Raw genomic sequence first — 24,975 nt, 5'->3', positions numbered from 1 at the left:
CCATGTAACTAAATTGTAGTTAATAAGTAAATGATAATCATTTTTAAGTATTTCTTATGTGAATATCTACTATTCATGCGATAAATGTAAAACATATTTTAGCAGATGCGTGGTCGCGAAGAAAAATATTTGAATATTTTAAAACTTCGATTTACTCCATCACAGAAGGCTTATTGTGAAAAAAAAGGAGCGATGATAAAACTGACGTTCGATTACATCGCGACGCAAGAGCAGAAGAGCAAAAGGAACCGAAATTTCCTTTTCGGGGATTTTTATAATAAGATTCTGATAGGGATTTCTATGATACGTGTCAATTAAGGATAGGGAAATTTAGGTATCTTTAGATTGGTGAGAGAATTAAGGATTTTTCTCCTTTTACTCGGAGCGATTGAAAATGCTAAAGTGAGCAGTTTTATAGAACACGTGCAGAATTAATTAAATAAAAAAGTAGGAATTGAAACAGGAAGTAAGAGAAAATTTTAGAATGGAGTTAATATGGACTAAATAAAAATAAAAATAAAAATTTAGCAATTAATTAGGATTTAAATTAGATTTTAAAATATTGTTACATAAATATAATTACGTAAAAACCAATGAATTGAAAGGGTTTCCCATGTTTATTTGCAAAAAATCAGTTCTTCAAAATTATGCACGGTGTTTGTAAATGAATACCCCAATTTTGCAGGGCTATTAAAAGAACATAAAACTAAGTAAAACCCAGTTATTACAAATAACAGTTTAAAGTTTAAATTCAACACAATAATAAATTAATACAATCTCTCGAAAAATAGGAATAGTATCAAAGTGATAAAATGGCTCATCCCAGACTTTTTCAACATATCTGAAGTGACGATTTGAAAGCCTGCAGATCTGCTCCTGCTATGTTCGTCAATATCTGAGATAGCGGTAGAACAAATACCTGCTGTTTGATGTAGCTATTAAAAAAATCAAATATTTCCATACACGCTATGGAATATAGGGGATATTTCCCTAACGAAGTATTTCTGCATTGTTCGTGAGCACATGCCCTGTGCTCCCGTTTGCAAAAAATAGAAGATTTTACGCAAGAAAAATCAGGAAACAGTTCTCATGACTAGTCATCTATTTATTCACATCGAGCCACTCACTTATTTATATACACTTTCCGATGAACAATTCCATATCACGGCTGCGAATATTTCTTAACGGGAATAAAAATTATTTTCTTCATAAACTACTAATTTCATGAGAAACTCGCTGGGTTTCCGCGCGATCATTAAAATAAATTTACTCTGCTTTTCTCGCGAGATACTCATCGCTCACACTCCACGTGAACGTCTATTTTTCTCGACTGCCAACCACACAAGAAATCTTTTTTGAATAACTTTCAAGACAATTGGAATTTAGCTGCCATCTGAGGTTAGGAAGGGGAACTAATCCCGACACACGCATATCTGCATCTTTTCTAAGTTTCACAAGAAACACACAGAAAAAATTGTGGAAGGAGTTATCATATTGCTTCGATAATCTTCCATTGTGAGTCCCTCCAGAAATGTAACACTTATAATTGTGTTGAATTTAAATTTTCAACTGTTATTTTTTATTTCCGATAAACAACAAACTGTAATGTATTTTCTTTTCTTTTAACAGGCACGTAAAGCTGGGATATCATTTATAAAACCCTATATTAATTAATAACTAAAAGAAATCTCAAAGGTTAAGTTTTTTAACTGCTACGTCTTCTTTTTATCTCGAATCCAAAACATAGAATCAAAAATAAAAGATTTAAGCAGAGTAATTAATCTATCGATTTTTCCACGAAACAAACATTAAAAAGACGAAAAAGGAATGACCAACACGAAAACAACAATCATCCACATAAACCTATTACGAGTATTCTCCAAGGACAAAAAGCAATCATAGACACGCAGATGATGAGAGTCATATCTTTTGATAAAAGACGCCCAGACATACTTTATTCCAGGAAATAGCATTCTTTACTGACTTTCCGGAATCATCTAAATCAAAAGACACAATACATCGCCAACTTTTCAAAATAAAACAGTCTAAATAAAATATATATTTCCCTATTCTCGAAAATTTCCGTTTTTATCGCGATGTTTTCTACCATTCCAACATGTGGTTGTCTTCCGTCCCGAATTCATCTCCTCCTTAAGAAATCCATCATCTTAAAGTTGTTACTAACAGCGGAGGTATGATATATAATTTAAGGATTTTATTTCCTGTATTGCGCAGCGTGGAAATCGTTCTCTAAGAGGAGAAAAGAGGAGAGGGATTTTTCGCGATTTTATCAATCACGGCGTCGGATGTGATCGCTTGACAGATCAAAAGATTGCATCGGGTAAAACGTAAACTTGATAAATGGTGAGAACGGAAAACTGTTTTTATTTTCTCTCCTACCTTGAGATCGCCTCATATTGGAAAGGCGGCCTTATTTCAACTTTGTCTGGCTAACCGGAAATAGTCTTTGAAGATATTGATACCGAGAGTTTCTATGTGAGCTAAATGTTGGCCATTTTTTTAAAAGAGTTATTGAAAAGAAAAATGGAGCTGTAATATATTAGAAAGTTTCCCATGAACTTTAAATTCGGTTTTCTAAAGAATATTTCCACTCGAAATGAAAAAAAAAGTCAAGAAAGGATGCATCCTACTAATATAATTAACCTAATATACCAAATTTATCTTTTCTTTATGTTAAAAACAGAAAAAAAAAGACTTTTCCCCTTAAATAGGAAAAAAGAAAGCATACCAAGAATCTTTTCCCTTCTTTGCAGTACCAGCGAATGACTTAGTCGTATTAATAAAACATTTGAACTGTTCTTCCTTCGCTCAACAAATCTATGAGCAAACCTAATTATCCAGTAGCCATTTTCATTCTTTTGTGATACAGTATGCCTACATCTGTACTTACTATATTTTTTAATTAACGATATATAGCCTACTTGGTAGTCAAAAATGAATACAGATAATTTCTTTGTTATTCAAGTCGTGGCAAACAATTTATATATAGTTCCTCAATCGGAATACTGAAATGTTATTGAAAGATTTCGAATAATCTTAATTTAAAAACTTAAGTAATATTTTAGTTCCACAGAAAAGGTGAGCACGCTTATCGAAAGATATTCACGTTTCCCAACTGAAGGAGGTAAGATAAAAACAATTGTACAATGTCTTGTCATTATTTGTTCGATAATTAATAACTTCAATTGAAATGTCCATTCATAATCTGGGGATATCGAGATATATTGTATATTTTACGCATGGAGTAACATAAAAGGACAGAAAAGTAAAACTATATAGAATGATTAGATATGTAGCTATTGGTAATAGCGAGGACCGAACTCGCAACGTTTGGGTTCGTAGCCGAGTAACAAGACCACAAGACAAAAGAAATTACTTATGTCCTGTAGCTGTTATCTGGCTTATAAAGCTTCACCACATTATTCCTCCTGCAGTGAGTCGGAGGTGAGGAGAACGATATTTTGTCCTGTTTTTGCTGTCTTTTAGTGGTGATATTGGCTTTTGCGCCTTATCCATTTTTTTTATTGGCTGATTATTTATCAGCTTCATTTATTTATTGGCTGATTTTTTATCAGCTTTTTTATTTTATTTATTTCTGACAGAGGGCGCCACAACAGTTGTATGAAGGTTGCGTATTTTGCGTCATCGGGTCACCAATGTAGCTATTGGAGATAGCGAGGACCAAACTCGCAACGTAACAATACCACAAAACAAAAGTAATTACTCGTGTCCCGTAGCTGTTATCTGGCCTATAAAGCTTCACAGCAGACACACACACAACATCGCTTCATGCCTTTTCAACTATAACCTACTGGTTATTTAAACAGTGTAATGAGCATAAAGTGGGGGTGACATCGAAAGACACACCTGCTCTATCCATCGCTGTGACTGCCGCGCAAATTGTTCAGCGTCTGTCATTTATTGATTGAAGTTTGGTAAGGGGATTTTAATATTGGATAATAAAAAGCCGAGAGCAATGAACTGGTTGAAATTCAAATAGGAAATGGCACTGGCTTGTTAAGCAAACTTTCAAAGAGAAACTGACAACTTACGCTAATCTACATAAACAGACTTACAGTTTGTCTGTGATGAAGATGAGTAAACTCTGTCCAGAGAAGGATTGGATGTAATAGGACAGTGGAGTAAATACTAATCTAAAAACGATTAGATATAATAAAACCAAAAAGTATCCAGAGAATAATTAGACATTATAGGACAAAGGAGCAAATTCTATCCAGAAAATGGTGAGATACATTGGGACAGAGGTGTCAAACTATCTTAAAAAGGCTAGATACTATAGGGCAGATAAATAAAATCATCTACAGCAAGAGTATCGAGGCCCGAAACAAATACTTAGTTGCCCAGCAAAAGTTTTAAAAAATCTACAAGAATAAATCTTGAGCATGAACAAATAAAGTTTAAAAAATGTATCGTATCAAGAATGCGTATAAATAATGTTAAGCATTACAATCGAGTTTGAAACAAGATTTGAAGTCCTTGAAAAATCCTTCTTTGTTTTCAATTTTCTTTTTATATATATAAGCAGTAGTTAATAAACAGAACTGAAATCCAGTGCTATACTAATTTTAGGTTAAAATTAAAGAAATTCGGTATGCTTGAATTTTACATAAGTTTACATAAGTTACATAAGTGTGAAAATATTCGAAAACTGGCAGATGGTATTCTTTTTACGTTTGAAAGTACTTAATTGTGCATACTTAACAGCTTGTACTCGCATTTGAGATCAGCAATTATTGGCTTTAGCTTTGAGCCAATTTTGAGGACAGTTTACTAAAAAATACATAGAAACATTATAGACAGAGATATCAAGAATGTAGTTTAAAACATTAACTTGACCGTTGTTCCCGATTTTTTTCTATTTCCAAAATAAATAGTTTCTATTAAAATAGATATTTTACGGGCCATATAAATTTAGATTTTGTTTATTTTGGCTTATATTAATATTTGAGTTTAGCATGATTGATCGAGATGGTGATTAAAGGAGAGGCATATAAGTTACTCGAGGGAAAGATTTTAATAGTTAAGGGACACGATATTTATAGTGTTCTAAAGGAAAAAAAATATCTGAATATTTTAGAACCATATGCCAATTTAATATAGCAGAAAAAAATGTTAAAAACATTTGAAATCGAACAGAGGAGAAATGTAAATATTTTACAAATAAAAAAAAAAACTATAGAAAAAATCTTAATGCATATGTTTTGGTATGTATATTGGTTCAAATCTTTTGCATTATGTCAATATTTATTCATAACTATGGTAGGAAAAACTGATTATTTACAAAAACCAATCTATAAAGCATGCTTTAAAAAGATCTAGTGTATTTATAATTTTTTTTCTGAATATTAATCCTTTCAATTTGTATCCCATGTTTTCACAATATTTATATCCCAAGGAAAAAATATTTGAGAAATAATGATGCAGAAAATATCCGTTCACACACCTTTCAAATTTAAATCTGAAAAAAAAAAGAACAAACTGGAAACCCGCGACCCATTCACTTTCATAAAAATTCACTCACGAAGCTGGAAAATCTTTGTAATGAAGTAACAGGAAATTCGGAGCATTTTGGGGGATCCCTTCTGAAAAGGTGTGGTTAGAGGCGTTATAAATCAACCAGCGATAGTTTGCAGCGAATGCAGAGATAAAAATGACAACTACCATGATGGATGGGGAAACTTATCGGATGATTAAACCAAAATACATTTAATGCGTTAATGGGAGATATTTTATTTAGTATTATATAACATATCTGCGACGGAATAGAGGCAAACTGACGCTATTTTTATCACCTTATTACGGAGTTTTGCAAGCAATTGTGAGTATTATAATAGGATGTCTCATAAATTTCTTTCCTGTTTCTAATATGAAAAGAATACACAATATTTACTGTTTAAGATGTTATTTATTATGTATATAAGAACCCTTTTGCTCTATTACCTTCTTCCATCTCTCAGGAAGCCTCATTATGCCTTCTTTCCAAAATTGTTGTGTTTTGCGCAAGAAATAATCCTCGAGGTGCGCTTTTATTTCGCTGATGGATTTAAAACGCTTATCGCGAAGAGAATTTTTTTAAGGACAGAAAGAAATAATAATCAGATGGAGTGAGATCTGGAGTGTATGCAGAATGCGGTAAAACATCCCAATCAAACTGTGAGAGCTTCTCTCTTACGACTAATGCAATATGTGGTCTCGCGTTGTCACAAGGGAAAAAGAAACGGTTTGTCGGTTCATTAATTCTGGCCTTTTTTTGCTATGGCAGCTTTCAGTTGATCTAGCTGATGACAGCATTTCGTAGAATTTATTGTTTCACCTTTAAATTCTACGCATTTGAGTCATTCCATTGCATTTGAGTCATTGAGACCTGCATATACTCAAGTTCCTCATTGTCTATGACTTAAAATTTGATAGGTTCGACAATATAGAAGTTAAATTTGTGCATTGAATTTGATCCTCATAGCTCAATTTCGTTTTGTAGTTATTATATTAACTTATTATTGAACAACAAGACAGACTTCACCTAAACGGATTTTGCTCAAAATTTAATATAAACAGTGATAAAATTTGTTAGTTTAGTATAAAGATCATATACTAAATTTCATTCAGCTAGCTCAAAACGTTTTTGAGTTGAGTTATCTGTGTCAAAAGCAGACGGACATAATGCCGAAGACGTATTTTTTGAAATCAAGTGGGTATAAAACTTGGAGTTTTATAAACATTTCGATTTCGAATTTTTTGACGATTACAATATTTTCTTTATTCTAAGGATACGAAAAAGTAAAAACGCCAAGCATGGGTCGAGAAATCACACATACGGGAGTCGCCTCGCTCCTAGAAGACATTACAGCTCAGAAATAAATAACATTTATAGGTTTCAACCTCGATGCGTTTTTTATTTCATTGGATGATTTGGCTGCCCCTAGGCGAGTGAGTGATAGTTCATACAAGTGGACTCGCACTACCCGATATGTTGACTCGGTTATAGCAGCCCAAAATTTCTCTCAACTGAATTTAAAATATCATTTTAGACATTCCTAAGAAGCGGAAGACTCTCAGCAAGAATTTACCAAGGTTCAGAAAGTTGCATCCATTGCGTATAAAGTTTAAATTTTATCAATCCGTTTTCCGCTGATAATTGATACTTCCAAAAAAATTTGGTATGGTTGCAATCCACTTGGCAGTTTTATACGGCCCTGGTAGTGAGATTCATGTTGCGTTTTCCCTTTGTCCATCGTGTTTTGAGACAACGGGATTCATAAAACCCCCGAAACTGTCGAGAAATATTGTAGCAACACAATTATCGTGCATTAAATCTTATTGAGGCGTTTCTCACGAATAACTAAATCATTCTCAAAAAATTGTCTTTTATAACGAGATAAATGTTAGTTAAGTTTATTATGTTTGAGACAAAATGCTTTGTACCATTGATATAGTGATTTGAATGACGCATGGCCAAAATTCATCCCGATGCGATGAATGGACCGATGAAAATTTTGAGTCGTATTCTTTCATTTTACCTGAACTGACGCTTTACAGTTAATTATCTATAATTAAAGTTGAAAATTAAATAATTAAAATTATTTTATTGAGTTTAGTTTAGTTTAAGGCAGCATTAAGGCTATTTTAGGACGGATCTCGTCATTTTGAACCACCATCAGATGACGAGAACGACACCTGAGCTGGTACTCTCCTCTCCAAACGTCCACGTTTTAGATTTGGCTTACACTAGACCCGCTTACAGAATGGTTCTTCGATGGAATCAGGTCTCGAACTTGAAGACCACCAATTCCGAAGCCGAGATTTTACCACCAGGTCACTACGGTTCAGGTTATTTTATTGAAGCAGCAATGATATTAAAAGTTAATATGGTTTTAAAATTTATGAAATGCGATTCACGTGTATTAGCTTTTCAGAATTATACAACTGATACAGAAAGAAGCTAACAGGCTTAATAAGATGATATATAGGAACATCAATATGCATTAAATACAGATAAAAGTTGCAGGAAGCAAATGGAATGAGAGAATTTGAGTTTAGTTTTGCAACAAAGACCAAAGTCAAAGCGAATCAAGAGCAGATTTACAGCAAGACCAATATATCTTCATTATATCGATAATTTGCAAGAAGCAGATAGAATTAGACCATTTGGGTGTATTTTGAAACAAAGACTAAAAGCAAAGTGAAATAGTAGGAAGATCGATAGTAAGGCCGATATACCTTAATGACATCGAGAATGAAGAAAGCAATTGAAATTAGAGAGCTCGGTTGTATATTTACAACAAAGACCAAAACGAAAGCGAAATTATAAGATCAATATACCTTAACTATATAGAAGTTGCAGGAAGCAGATAGAGCATTTGAGTGTATCTTGACAACAAAGACCAAAGCGAAAAGCGAAATTATAAGATCAATATACCTTAACTATATAGAAGTTGCAGGAAGCAGATAGAGCATTTGAGTGTATCTTGACAACAAAGAACAAAGCGAAAAGCGAAATTATAAGATCAATATACCTTAACTATATAGAAGCTGCAGGAAGCAGATAGAGCATTTGAGTGTATCTTGACAACAAAGACCAAAGCGAAATTATAAGATCAATATACCTTAACTATATAGAAGCTGCAGGAAGCAGATAGAGCATTTGAGTGTATCTTGACAACAAACACCAAAGCGAAAAGCGAAATTATAAGATCAATATACCTTAACTATATAGAAGTTGCAGGAAGCAGATAGAGCATTTGAGTGTATCTTGACAACAAAGACCAAAGCGAAAAGCGAAATTATAAGATCAATATACCTTAACTATATAGAAGTTGCAGGAAGCAGATAGAGCATTTGAGTGTATCTTGACAACAAAGACCAAAGCGAAAAGCGAAATTATAAGATCAATATACCTTAACTATATAGAAGTTGCAGGAAGCAGATAGAGCATTTGAGTGTATCTTGACAACAAAGACCAAAGCGAAATTATAAGATCAATATACCTTAACTATATAGAAGTTGCAGGAAGCAGATAGAGCATTTGAGTGTATCTTGACAACAAAGACCAAAGCGAAATTATAAGATCAATATACCTTAACTATATAGAAGCTGCAGGAAGCAGATAGAGCATTTGAGTGTATCTTGACAACAAAGACCAAAGCGAAAAGCGAAATTATAAGATCAATATACCTTAACTATATAGAAGTTGCAGGAAGCAGATAGAGCATTTGAGTGTATCTTGACAACAAAGACCAAAGCGAAAAGCGAAATTATAAGATCAATATACCTTAACTATATAGAAGTTGCAGGAAGCAGATAGAGCATTTGAGTGTATCTTGACAACAAAGACCAAAGCGAAAAGCGAAATTATAAGATCAATATACCTTAACTATATAGAAGTTGCAGGAAGCAGATAGAGCATTTGAGTGTATCTTGACAACAAAGACCAAAGCGAAATTATAAGATCAATATACCTTAACTATATAGAAGTTGCAGGAAGCAGATAGAGCATTTGAGTGTATCTTGACAACAAAGAGCAAAGCGAAATTATAAGATCAATATACCTTAACTATATAGAAGTTGCAGGAAGCAGATAGAGCATTTGAGTGTGTATTGACAACAAAGACCAAAGCGAAATTATAAGATCAATATACCTTAACTATATAGAAGTTGCACGAAGCAGATAGAGCATTTGAGTGTATCTTGACAACAAAGACCAAAGCGAAAAGCGAAATTATAAGATCAATATACCTTAACTATATAGAAGTTGCAGGAAGCAGATAGAGCATTTGAGTGTATCTTGACAACAAAGACCAAAGCGAAATTATAAGATCAATATACCTTAACTATATAGAAGTTGCAGGAAGCAGATAGAGCATTTGAGTGTATCTTGACAACAAAGAGCAAAGCGAAATTATAAGATCAATATACCTTAACTATAAAGAAGTTGCACGAAGCAGATAGAGCATATGAGTGTATCTTGACAACAAAGACTTAAGCGTAACAGCGAATGTTTCTCAAATCGACGAGGTGAAAAATACATCTTACTAGAAAGTGAAATAGAGTGATTCTTGGTGAATCTAGAAACAAGGAATAATTGCTGGAAGAAATAAAGGGAATGTTTAATCCGATGAGGTCCGTTGTTTGAATAATATTAATTTTTTTTTTGTATAAGGAGTATATATGATCACCCATCTCTACAGATACTTCTTTTTGAGAGTGAATTTCAATATATCTTTCTGCAATAGATAGAAAAATCAGCTGTAAAAAAGTTGAAACAGTACACTCTTTATTGTTGATTCAAAATTACATTATCCACGTCGAAGGAATTCCAGGATTTTAACCCAACAAAGGAAATCGTCACAAATAGATTAAAAAAAATATTTCAGAAATCCACGTGCGAAAAATGTGCGTTATCCAGCAAATAAATGAAATACCCACACCCACCAAAAGAAGCATTCCAAAATGAAAGAATTTTTCCGTCAAACAATGCGATTCATTTATATCTCATGTTGCTAGGCTAAGATATGCGGAGTGTTTTGATGTTTTTATTTGAGCAGTCTGCAAGCATATTTTGAATATCTGAAACGAAAAGCAGAGAGTCTCGACTTTCGCTTCGCCTTTGTTCTCCTTGATTAATATTTCCCAACAGAGAGAAGTTGAAACAATAAAACGGGAAGGAATAATATTGTCACAAGTTGAATAAAGTTTCGTTCAAAAGATCTCCATGAAAAGAGGATTTCCATGCATATTTTCTATGCATACATATCATCGCCTTCATCTTTCACGTTGTTCATAAAAGAATGTTTGAAGAGGTGTCGAATTTGATATTTTAAATTAATTTCATACGTTTTATTAAAGAGTAGAATGCCGCTATGATTCTTTAATACATCAATACTTTCATTCTATAAGAATGTTTCAGGAAAAAAAAATGAAAATTAAAGAATCTCAAGTAAGTGAATATTTGTACCTTCATTTCGGAATGCATTTCAATAAAATGTTTCAAAACAAAACGTCTTTTCGACAAAACATTCGGTTATTTTAAATGCTTTTATATCTCCATGTTTCATATTTTTAAATCCCAGAATTTCCTTTTAAATACAAAAAAATTAATTCACTATTGTTGTTTTAATTATGCAAAATTTGAATGTGAAAGTCATTGTCTTCACCATTACTCCTTTTCTTGAAAAAAGGAAAAATATTACACCCAAAACAAAGCAACAGAATGCGATGAGAAAATTTCACGGTTGTTTATAAATATCTTGATAGTGAAAAATATAAAATAAAATGCACGCATGTGATAATCCTCTTTGCATCCGTAGCAGACCAATGTCCTGTGATTTAGGCAGGTCAGCGTTGTAACATATTTTCTAAAAATTCCTGCCATTTAGCATGTTTACCTCTTAATACTACACTGTAGAATCGTATTATATTTTAATAAATCGCATTATATTACATATAAATAGAAGTTCATTTTGTTTCAAATGAATATGTTTCTATATGCATACACTGCATCTAAATAGTAATTTCATTGTTCAAGATTTTTTTCATTAATTAAATGCAATCAAATGAGGCTCTTACATTTCCATGATCATTAAAATGCAGAATATTACCATTTCAATTAAATGTTAATTCTAGTATTTAAAACAGGTAGGGTATGGAATTAATAAAACATACAGCTCATGATTACAGAAGTGAAATTCGTAAAAACGTTCCACACATTTATTGAAAATTTTATAGCAAAATAAATACATAATGAATAACCACACATATTGCTATTTCCAGATGAATACCTTCTATTAATTTACTGCATGAAATTTCACTGTTTGAAGGGCATCTGAATTATTCAACAACAATGTCCTTAGACAAGTAGGTTCCATTTATTTTCATTTTTTCATAAAGATATCAGCGCCCTGTGGCTAGCCTGACTGTATTGATCGCTGACGATTTAGTTTTCCTGGATGGTTGGTTGTGAAGTTTATGGCGCAAGAACCATTCTTTTGGCCAAACTGCGCCAACCACTATCGGGAGGGTACCTTGATTATCCAACAGTAATGTACTTAGATAGAAGATTTCATTTCCCTTTACATCTTTTCTCAGAGGTAGCAGCGCCCTGATGGTTAGGCTTAATATTACTGAAGATATACAATTCTCCTGGATGGTTGGTTGTGAGGTTTATGGCGCAAGAGCCATTCTTTTGGCCAAACTGCGCCAACCACTATCGGGAGGGTACCTTGATTATCCAACAGTAATGTACTTAGATAGAAGATTTCATTTCCCTTTACATCTTTTCTCAGATGTAGCAGCGCCCTGATGGTTAGGCTTAATATGCTGATCACTGACGATTTATAATTCTCCTGGATGGGTGGTTGTAAGGTTTATGGTGCAAGAACCATTCTTTTGACTACACTGCGCTAACAGTTCTTGAAAAAAATCGACATGAGCATGCAGAGACTGAATCTTCAAAGATAAGTGAACTTCAGGCATGAAGTTACATATGAATATGCCATCCACTCACTTTTTGTAATTGTAGCACGTTTGTTTCCCAAAATATTTGAACAAACAATCTTAAAACTGTTCCATGCTGCCTTCTAATCATCATGAAGAACATCACGAAAATTTTTGTCCTTGAAAAAGTTTTCTTATCTGTAGGTTAACAAAGATCTTTTTTGTACGACTTAATCGAAGAAATTCTGATATCAAATAAATAGAATCTTCACTTTTTTTTATCGCATGTTTTGCATAAAGTATATATTAGTCCCATTTTGATGTGTAGTGGTGGAAATAATATATTTTTAGAATCAAAAAATCCCATCACTTCCATGCATTTATTGCATCCTTATCTTTCATAATCGACAGTTGCAAAATAAAAATAGGGATTTATTATCAGTTTTATCTGTCATTTTCATTCACCCTATACAAATTAGGTAATTTTGTACATGTTACAATTCCTTTAATGAGCAAAATTTCTAAGAAATGTCGGTTAATTGATTAAGTCCTACTCAACATCTGTCTCCTTTTTGCTTTGCTTTATATTATAATGACATTTTGTGAGATAATTCACTCAAACGATATATTATATCTTTAAATATATCGTCTAAAAATTCAAGACAATATTCTCTAAAAATTGCGAGTACCAGTTCGGAATCTTTTAGTTTCTGGTCTTATAAAAATAAAACTTGTTAAAAAGATATTTAAAAAATTATTGCTCGATCTAAAATAGTTATGCCTGGATCATTAAAACTTGAAAGGATGCAACTGAAATATGCCGAATTTCAAGTTTTAAAGACTAAAATAAGTATGATTTTGGAGTGAAATTTTTTCACCTAAAAATCATTACGGTATTAGCATATAGGATTAGCATGCAGAAGAGATGCACTCACCATCTTGATCAACGAGCCGGATCATGTTGACCAGTTCCGCCTCCGTAGGCCTTTGTCCGAGAGATCTCATTACAACCCCTAGTTCGGCGGCCTCAATGGACCCATCACCGTTATGATCGAACAGCCCGAAAGCCTCCTTGAATTCTAAAAAATGAAAAAAAAAGTTTTCATCAGAATCCACAACTTCATTATTTACACATATTGCAACAAACTATTGAAAAATCCTCCATTCATCAGCAAGGTTTCTCTCAATAAATTATTGATAATAAAGATTAACAGATCTGTGTTTTAAAACATTTCCCAATGAAATGAAAAATAAAGAAGGTATAGAATTTAAGACAAAATCAGAAAAGTTGAGGAACTCGTAGAAAATGCCAATTTGTAAATTATATCCAAAACGCATTAATAATTTGTAATGAATATTTAACTCTTTAAGTACATTAAGTATCGGAATGTTCCGTATTTGTTTATGTTTCCATCGGTTTTTGTCATTCTAATTAGTTTAAGTCATCTCAATATCATGTAGCAGGATATATTTCGAATAATAAGAAATAAATGAATTCTTACTTAAAAGCTACTGCATTCACATGTTGAAAAAATTAAATGCGGTTCAAATACAAAAGTCTTTTCAAATAAATGTGAAGTCAAAGAATTAAGAATATTCTTTTAGACATTCATTATGATTTATTTTCTTAATAGTATTGTTTTCAGTATTTTTTTGTAAAAGAAATGGTTTCCATATTTTTTTGTAAAAGAAATTTTCTAATTTCCACTACATTTCATAAAATTTTAATTTTGTAATTTTTTTTTGTAATTTGCATTTTTTTTTGTAATTTAACTTTCCTTAAGGTGTACGTACACACTTGAAGATTTTTTTAAAAATTTTAACTTTAAAAATACAGTTTTTTCACAGTAGGTCATTAATATATGTTTAAACTCATTTCAGTGAGAAAAAACTATATTACACTAATTAATAATTAAATAATATTTAATGAGCTAATTAGCCTATTTTTTGAAACATGATATCTTAAATTCTAATTTGTACAGACACACAATTCTAGTTGGAAATGATGCCTAATATGAGTCTTCATGTTGTCTGCCTCAAACAAGTTATAAAAATAAATAGTTTTTTTTTAAACAATTTTTTCATCAACGATGAATAGAAAAAGCGAGATTTTTTCTGTAATTTTAACATTTAAACAGTTATTAAAAATTTATTTCCATAAATATAATTTTGATGGGGGCACAAAACATCCGCTATTTATACAGATTATTTTGATATATAAATAACTGTATTTGGTTCATTTCTTGTTGAGTTATGATTGTTTGAATGAAGCAACATAGTGGAAAAATATCATTATTCATAAAATAAGTTTTAAAAACACCGTAACTAGAGTTTTTAATGAAAGCACCTCAAGAAAAATAATTATAACTCGAGAAATATTTCGAATACTGACAACATCTTGGTATTGTTTGAAAGCTAAAGGATCAAAGAACATTATTAAGCAATAAAAAAAAAATTCGATATTTTGAACAATTTTCGAAGTTTCAAGTGTGTATATACACCTTAATTTTGTATATTTGTAATTTAACTTTTAGTCTGAAATAAATTTTAGAATTCATTATAATAAATATCACAGGACTTTCTGAAATATAATATGCCACATTTATATGATGCAACATTTGACAAGAAATAAAGCTCTTTTTTTTAATTATTTTTTATTCATGGAAATTATATTTTGAAATATGGCATTTTCATAAAGAACACATAAGTATGCAGCATTTTTAACGCATTAGAAAATGAATGAAAATTACAAAATTCTGCATTCGGAATATCTATCTTTACAATTACAATACATTAAAAGTAAAATTAAAGTGTGACATTATTATTATTATATCTCAATATTATTATTTCAAATATTATACATCAATTTACATTGATTTCAACTATTATTATAATTTAAGAGGTTATGAAAATAATCAAAATACATTCCTTTGGTAAGGAGAAAATGTCTTTTAAATGAGGAAATTCGAACCTTAAATTCGAATCATCATAGCATGAATAATGTTTTCTGCTCTCAGTACTTCTATTCATCTGACATGACAATGTTTTGAAAATAGAGATGTTTACATCATAAAAGCTTTAGAATTACAGAAAGAAAACTAGCCTAAAAGTAACAACATATTAAAAAAGAAATGAAAATGATGGTTCACTTAAAGCAAAAGCACACGTGTGAGAGATTTGATGAAAAAATAAAAACTGATTTTAATTTAATTAAAACTATAAAAATTATCGCTGCGAACTATGTTTAAAAATAATAATAAAAAAAATAACAAAAGAAAAATTGCAAGAAAATGATATTGATGTCCCTAAAAATCTTAGTTTTTAAATTTCAAAATAATTTTTGCGCTAACATAAACTTTTAAGATATTGAAAAAAACGCGATTAAAATTTCGATTAGCCTTAAGTAATTAAAAACCCGATGAAGAGATTTTGAAACAACTTCTCTTAGTGCATCCTGCAACCGAAGAAATATCTACGAGTCAGATTTGGCAGTTATACATTCATTTTGTACTTTCATTTATTCAATTCTATGCTTCATGTTTTTAGCATCATTCAATTTATAGATAATATATCAGCTTTAAAATATTACGTCAAATAACAAACGGCACAATCAAAGTCAAATAAAGGAATATTTAATACCAAAAATAAAAATTTTATATAAACATTTTTTCGTAATATAAAAGAAATCGGAGACTATATTGAAAATTTAGTTTTATTCAGTGCAATCATCAGCTCGCTCCTTTTCTGTCTATCGAGAGGTCTGCGAATTGGCTTATGCTTAAATTGGCTTATTTTCTGAACTCGGTTTCGGACTTAATCCAAATATCAGGAGAAGAATTAAATTGTCAGTCTCAAGCTAATCCCTGAATCAGACAGTCTGGACATACTATTAGATCAGTACACAACTGGAAATCATCCTCTTTAATACTCACAGCAAACGAGAAAGAATATAATACTCACAGAAATACTCTTATTTAATACTCACAGAAATTTCCCCTCATGCTTAAAAATTGGAACTACTTATTTCATTCACATATTCCATTATTAAAATATGAATTCTTATTAGCTAGTACTTTCATATTCTTATAGAAATGTATACAAAATCCACGAGCAACTTTTTTTTATATTTACAGATTAAGCAAATGGAATAAAGCTTATGTCGTTAAAATTTTCACAAAAATTCAGCGAATATGCAGCATACATATATTTGTGGTTGAAAGAGACATTTATTTTCTTCTGATAGATCTCTATGTATTTCCATTAGCATCTATGTTTTATATTGCTTTAATTATACAACAGCAACATAAAATCAAAAATTGAAATGAAATTAATGTCTCTTCATTGTTCCAGGAATCGATATACGTTCTCATGAGTATTTAGACAATATTGAACTTTTTTTGTGTGTATAAAAGAACATCATCTCTGTATGAAAATTCAGAAAAATATTTCAAAAAGGAAATAAAAACAGCCAAATCAAGCCCTGAATGTTGTCATGCAAGAGTGTTTTCTGGTTAGTGTTCCGAATTTCCTTGTATAGGGGTATTCATTTATACTGCATTTAGAACAGAATGTCTTTTTCTCCATAAGAAAAAAAAAAGATAACATCAAACAAGAGATCAAGCAAATTTCAAACATTTTTATTGAGAAAAAAATTTAATTTCTTCTGAAGTATGTTTTTAATATTTATCTCAATATAAATATGTCATTGTATCAATATAAGTATGTTTAACACTTCTCCTAAGCAACTTGGCAGAATTTTGTATTCTTACTACTCAAGATAAAAGAAAGAATACTGTAAATTTTTCAAAATAAAAAAATAAATATTCAGTTAATTTGAAATTACTCAAAATATGGACCTTTTTCATTATAACTTCAGAAATAAAAAATTATTTTTACAGAATCTTATAATTCAAAATAATTTCAATGATACCATTTTCATTCTGAGCCCTTTTTCCCCTCCAATTGTTATTAAAGGGACAGTGGACTTTGGCAAAGCAAAAATGGACAAAAACATGAAATTTTATTTTTTTCGTTTCATCAAAAAAATATATGTTTATATTCAACTAAAATAGTGTTATAAAATAATGTATTTTTCAATAAAATGTATATTTGAAGGGTTAAGAGAAAAAGAAGTATGTCTTGATAACTTTTCATAGAATGATATTGCAGTTAGGTTAAGAAATATCTTTGAAATGTTCCATGTGCCTTCATTTTTGAATAAATTAAATGAAATGGATAATAATGTTTTCGGTCAAATATTAAAATGAAACGGGGCAGGCATTTAATGTTACGAGTTTTTTAGTTCGTTAAAAATCAATTTTAGTTCAGAAAAACATAAAATTCCTATGAAAAATTCAGTAAATGTGCATGAAAATATTTCCAAAAAATTAGCATTTAATTGTAATTACAAAATTATACGTAATTTTTCTCCAAATAAATATATATTGGGTAATAAGAATAAAAAATAATAGAAAAAATTAAAAATTAAGTCGCCTGGAATATTTTGTTTTTTTAAATATATACTTTAAAAATTTTTTAAAAATAATATATTTCGTTTTAAAATATTTTTTAAGAGATTTAATGTATTTATATTTACTGAATAATTCCCAAGTGTCAAAAAGAGTCCAATGTCCCCTTAATTTAAAAGTTAACTCAGATGATAGTAAGTAAATACAGGTAAATAGTAAGTAAACATAAAGATTTCCTTTGCTAGGCAACGGTTGGACGATGCCTAAAAGCAAGCATAAATCAATCGCTCAAACTTAAACGGAGACAAGAAAAGCAAAACTTTTGCAAGCAAATGAAACAGATGTAAGACGATAGCAGCGGCGCTAAGTTATAATTAAAGTAACCAAAGTTTTTCTACAATAACTTCAGGAGAAATTGTCTCTAAAAATTTTTTTTAAAACAACTTAAAAATAATATATATATATATTTTTTATTTGTGTGCAGTTTTTTCTTACAGTTAATGATACTTTTTTAAAAATTGGTACCATTGATAATTTTTTGAGTTGTAAGATTGCTGAAAATCATTTTTGCATAGTAACATTTTCGGATATTATTGAGGGAAAATGCTGAAATTTCGCTTACTTTTCAATTAAAAATTTAATCAACCCTTTGCACTCGGAAAAGTAATTCGATGCAAAATTATTCACCAAATACAAGGGCTTGTTTATTGTTCCGAAAAATAAATATGCATCTTTTCACCATTCTGTGGGTATTTTAACAATTAAAAAATAAATAAAATTTCAAAATGTTGCACCATTTTGGATTGGGATCATGAGCGGACCGAAGTGTATATTTTCACCCTTCAAAGTATATCACAGCTGCATTTTATGGCTCTAGATCTAATGGTCTGCCTGCATAGTTCGTTCTCTCTCCCTCTCTCTCTCTCTCTCTCGCACACACACACACACACACACACACACACACACACACACACACACACACACACACACACACACACACACACACACCACATAAAAGCATTAAGATTTCGATTAAAAAAACAACAGGTTTAATTTCAGTAATTCAAGCCAGCCTTTTTAAGGTTTATGAAATGTCAAATCTTTAAAGCGCATTATTGTGATTTAGGCTTCATGAAATAAAGAAAAGTTACAATCCAAAAGAACAAAAACTTGGATAGGTTACTGCGGTTTTGAATTATTTTACTAATGGGATTTTAAGAAGGTACAGAAATATAAGTAATCTGTTTTTAAGCTAAATATGGAAAACGGGACAAATTGGAATCCATTTGAGGAGTCCTTCGTTTTTCGAAAAAGACAATTTAATAAGTGCTCCATGTTTTAATTTTAAATATTAGTCACGACCAATATAATTTAAAATTCTTGATTCTAGTAAAACAACCCTAAATTACTAAAATCTTTGAAAAAATTACTAAAAAATCTTACAATCTTTGAAAAATTACTAAATTACTAAAATCTTTGAAATTGCGAAAAATGAAACTACATTCGTTGCCAACCCTACACTTGATTGGCAAAGAAAAATAACAACATAGCAATTAGACCATTGCAATTTTCTTTTATTTCGCTTTAGTGCCATTTCTCCGCTCCGATATATGTAAGTAATGTTCCGGTAGAACGAATCCGTCTGGCCAATCTTACACGAGCCTTTCCTCTGGCGTCGAGTGGAATGCCAAAATTAGCAACGGTCAGGGCAGAGAAAGAGTTTATGAGATTATAAATAGCATCATAATACCCGAAGCTGTGGTTATTGCAAAGAATTCATTATATGATACGACAGGAAAATTACATTAAGGAGATGAAAATAATTCGCGGCAACACTTCGTATAAAGTGCGGTGCGGGTTATATAAAGAGTAGTAAGCGATATAATTAATTGTGTTTGGTTAGGAGATACAGGATAATTACATGAGATTCAGTTCAGAGATATGTGCGTAATTAGTGTTAGATAAAAATAAAAGAAATGCTAGACTTTTTTATTTATTGATAACATTAAATGGAATTTGTATCAAAATCATTCCAAAAATAAATAACTTAAAATTTGTCATAATATGAAGATTACGAATATCAAATAAAATTTGGAAACTGTATTTAAAAAGTATAAAGATGGAAACGAAAGGCATTATTTTGTGCCTTGAAAAACAGCTTGGAAACCATTTTATTTATCTAAAATAGTAACAACGACAGTTACTTTTCATAAGACATAATATGAATGAGACATTATATGAGACATAATATTTCCGCAAAAAGTTTTTGGTATTTAAATAAAGTTGATTAGCCGATAAGAATAAGTACTGCAATCATGATTTATTATTTAAATGTTTAATTATTCATGAAAAGTTCGTTCCCAATCGGAGAAAGAGAAAAATGAAAAAAATAATCTCTATAATAACTATTATGAATTTAGAATAAGATAATTTCTTATTATTTTTTTTATACAACTTTCAAAATGTATTTTCCTATATTCAATAAGCCACATGTTTAAAAATATACTTATTTATACAGACAAAAAATAAAATTTCCTTTAAGTTAATTTTTCAGAACTAGCACGGTGCTTGCAAATTCCAAATTTTCGAAATTTCAGATAATTCAGGGTAAATATTTTATAAACCAGCCCAGCAAAAATGCAAATAAAATATGCGTATCAAAATACGTAAAGTAAAAACATTAGAGTATTATTCATGATTAAATTACATGGATATTCTTTTACTAAGTTACATTGTTCTTGTTTTGTTATTACAAACAATTAAAATTATTGCTTTATTATAGAAATTAATTATAGTAATTACCAAATTCAGTTCTAATTAATAATATAATACCATCAGAAGTAATTTATTCAATACAAAAATTCGGAAACTTGAAAGAAACACAGATTTAAAAATAAATAAAAATTTTATTATTTAAAAAATACCAATGTTTATTTCATTTTTTAGGGAGAAAAATTTTACATTTTTGCAACTAGCATTTATATTTTTCTTGCAGATATTTAAAAACATCCAGAAAAATATTTTGAGGTAGACTGACTTTTCACCCTTATTTCAACCAGCACTTCAATATTATAATTAGAATATTATCATTTATCCACAGGTATTATATATCAAAAGCATTGTATCAGAACATAAAGCAAGTGACGGGGACAATAAACTCTTATTAGATAGAGAATAAATAGTTCAAGGAATATAAGTAATTTTATAAGATTTCCATCAATTCATTTCCAATAGTGTCTCTAGAACGACTTTTTTTTATCCCAAAATTTCTTTCTATATTATGTATTTCTGTCTAATGAGACTAAATATTTCAAGCCTGCACATCCCGACAAACAAAGTTTAAAGATGTTCTACATTCTTTCTTTCCTTTTTGTTTTCATAATTGGTTTGAATGTTATTAATTGGTTAGTTTATGTTATTTTATGTTATTGAATTTTTGCTTATTAGTGGTCGTATTCTTCCAATTTATTGTTTTCTTTTCTTCTCTGTAAAATTGGTGTACACCTCTTAGGCCTAATTTCAGAGTATTTTCGGGTCACGAGGAATCAATAGTTGGACTTTTTAGTCTGTATTTCCTCACAGAAAAAAACCCTTTTTTTTAAATCCCTGCCTGAGGGTGACCCTTCAGAAAGTCTTCAGGCCGGATTTTTATTTTATTTGGTTTAATTTTGATACTTTTTTCTCTATTAAATTGGTTTTTTTTATCTGTGTTTCAGTAGTAGCTGTATTTGCACTCTCTAAATACAATGGTGCTTTTTCTGCTCTATTTTTAGTTTTTAGTTTCAATCAGAAATAATTTTTTAGTTGCGATTCCGAAATAATTTAGTTTCGTTTCCAAAATATTTTTAATTTTAGATCGTTTCAATTATAAGTTTTAATTACCTAATGCTAATATTTTTGGTTACTTTACATATACATATATTATATATATATGAAATTTATTTCGTGTTTCTGGGAAACGGCTTTAATGTTTTGGATCAAATTTTATATTTAGATAAAGTTTTGTTTTTTAAATTTATGAATATAGGTCTTTCCTGAAAAAAAACGCGATGTTACGCAAAAAAAATATTTTTTATAGCTAACTAACTATTAGGGCCTTTTTCTATCTGCTCTCATGCTGAGGATGTCACCTAGCGCCATCTCGGATCCGATTTCCCCAGGGTAAAACGGAGTGTAAGTTCAAAAATATAAATAATGATAGATAAACTGCAAAATGAGTGCTATAATATAGCAGACTGTTTCTAATAAGATCTTAAATTAAGTGCATTCAGGATTTTTTATTATTTAAATGACCAGTTTGTATAGAGGCAAAATTGAAAGATATTCATACATCATCAGCATGTGATTCGTATCTAAACATTTTCACCGAAAAAATACGATTTTACAGAAACTTTGCCAAGTTCAGCTCCGTTTCCCAAATATTTATAATAATCGGATGGTTTCTACTTTGAGGTTTTTGTTTACAATTTTTTTTTTACCCATTTTAAAATATATACTACGCTAATTATTACTTAAACCAAAAATAACTTATATGATTTAACCAAAATTAAAACCTTTCCTTCCGGTCTTAAAACGAAGCCGATTTATAGTTAACGAACTCGCTCGCGACACAAAAAGAAATTCATTCACATTTCACAAACTACTGTCAAGCCACAAAGACGCTTAAAATGGAAGCTTCATCGACCAGAACTAAAATTTCCAGAAAATCCATTAGAAAGGCGATACTCACTCGGAAATCTACCGAAACTTTGGAATCGCGGAAATCCCCTCCTCCCCTTCCTTTTAGAAGTTATCCTAATGTCTCTTTCTTTCCATTTTGTTCTTGTTGTTCAAGTCGGCGATGCATCTTCAAAGCGATTCCAGATCTAACAAGCGATCAGATACGATTGTGTCGGCGAGAGGGACATTGCAGAGAATGGATGGCGGTCGGCGCGTTTATATATTCCGAATCCGTGGTGCAACACACGGTAATGGCATCATTAATCCTGCTTCATAAAGGGCTGGAATGGTTCGGTTTTGCTTTTCGGTATTTTCCGAAGCGAGCATTCGCCTTTCATCGTATGCGATTGTCGTAAGAAGCGCTCTGTAAATGAATTGTCAGTGTATGTTGGAAATTGTGGTGAAAAAGAACTAAGAAATTTTCCTCTTAATTAAATTTTTGGTCATTTCATTTTCTATAAGTGAAGGGCAATAAAGCGTTTGATTTCTGTCTTTGGAGGCCAGCGTTGAAGAAAATTTGGCTAAGAAGTAGCAAGTTTGGCGAAATAATTTTGAATGGCGATTAGTGCAGAGTATTCGTTCATTCGTAAAAATGAAGTTACTAAAATTATAGTTCTATATTAACTTATGGCTCCAAAAGGGTAAAAAAGGCCTCCAAAATGTACAAATGCTTATGTGCGGAATTTTAAAATAAAAATCTGACCAATCATGGCCATGGATTTTATGCGGAAGGAGGATGACACTTTCATTTCGTGATATATGACAGAGCTTTGGGGCTTACCGCTGATTTAAAAAAAACCGTTTGTGAATAGCTGCAATGTACATTTCATTTTTTAGTACCAAGTTAATCGGAGTTTTTATTACTCCTCATTGGATTTTCTAAATTGTTTTGATTTCTTATAATGCTCAAATGGGTCATATTATCTAGATAAAATGCTGAATTAAATATATATAATCATTGCTATATTTCGTTAATATTTCCTTTTTTCTACTCTTAGACGAACTATATTGTTATGGGTGGATCTCTAAACCAAATTAAGTAATGTATTATTTAATGGGCAATTCCCGAAATGAAAATAATATCAACAAGATTCGGAATTTTTAATTTATTCCTTAACTAGGAAATCATTTTTACATGTAAATAAGTGAGATACTTTTTACTTTTAAAAAAGAGGAAAGACATTCTAAAAATAAATAATTTCAAATACTTGTGCTTCTTATATATATATAAGGTTTCTAGAAAAAGATTTCCCTTTGCTCAACAGATTCTGGTCATAATGAGCGTTTGATTGTTAAGTATTAAGAATAAAAATTTTAACGATAAAATTGTTTTTGAGAAAATTCTAACTTTTATGCTTCAAATAGTACAAAAGTGTTCGATCCATACATTTTTATATTGAGCAGCTGTTTACAATGAAAGTATGCTGCAATTAACTTTAAATTATCATGTATTAATTTTTTTTTAAAAAATTAATGAAAAATATGAAGCCACATAAAAGTAACAGCAAAAATGCTTTTCTTGAGGTTGGTATCTCTTCGACCTTTAAACATTTAAGGTTTCTTAGGAAGAGATTTTTTCCTCATTAGATGAAAAATATCTAATCAAACTCTGGTTTCATTTAGGACCACAATAAATCGTCAAATATAGCAACCCAAAAATAATTTGATACAAGAGAACTTTCAGCTACCATATATATAGTAAAGTTTAAGAAAATGGCGTTGTCCAGTTCTCTAACTCTGAATTTTTGCATTATACAATCGAATGACATGAATAATCATTGTTAATAAAATAGAAAAAAAATCTCGAAAATGTTACAATAATTAACGACTAAAAAATAGCGGATAAATTAACAGTAAAAAAGGAAAAGTGAATAAATATAATAGTAAAAAATAAATAGCGGATAAATACAATAGTAAAAAATTAAAACAATAGTAAAGAATTAAAAGTGAATAAATATAATAGTGAAAATTAAATAAAAATTGAAAAAATATGACAATAAAAAATAAACAATAAAGAAGTTTTTAATTACTTTTAAAAATTAGTAAGTATAAAGTCCTCGCAATTTTTTTGAGTAGAAAAAGAGTGATTTCTAATGCATCATTTGAACAGTTTTTATTTGAAGCGAATTTAGATATTAAGGACACAACAAATAAAATTGTCGAGCAAAAAATTGAATTTTTTATTTATAATAAAAATATAGCAGGCTATATCTATTATTTTATTTTATTTTATTTTATTTCTTTCTTAACAAAATAGAGGCATACGGAATAAAAAAGATTCAACTAAAACAATGGGATTACAATATTGGAGGCGAAA

General features: G+C 30.4%; 1 protein-coding gene across 3 annotated transcripts in view; it reads right to left on the bottom strand.

Moving 5' to 3' along the window:
* LOC129981865 (calmodulin-A-like) overlaps positions 1-24,975 on the bottom strand; it is a 315,003-nt gene that overhangs the window by 65,272 nt on the left and 224,756 nt on the right. For all 3 annotated transcript variants that reach the window (XM_056092901.1, XM_056092900.1, XM_056092899.1), the window contains one exon: positions 13,407-13,550. In XM_056092901.1, coding sequence (XP_055948876.1) covers positions 13,407-13,550 — 144 coding nt within the window. The remainder of the gene's footprint in view (positions 1-13,406; positions 13,551-24,975) is intronic.

Source organism: Argiope bruennichi, chromosome 8 (assembly GCF_947563725.1).
Source record: "Argiope bruennichi chromosome 8, qqArgBrue1.1, whole genome shotgun sequence".
In the NCBI taxonomy this organism is placed as follows: Eukaryota; Metazoa; Arthropoda; class Arachnida; order Araneae; family Araneidae; genus Argiope; species Argiope bruennichi.
The sequence above is the reverse complement of the archived record's forward strand: the minus strand, read 5'-3'. Positions and strand labels throughout refer to the sequence as shown.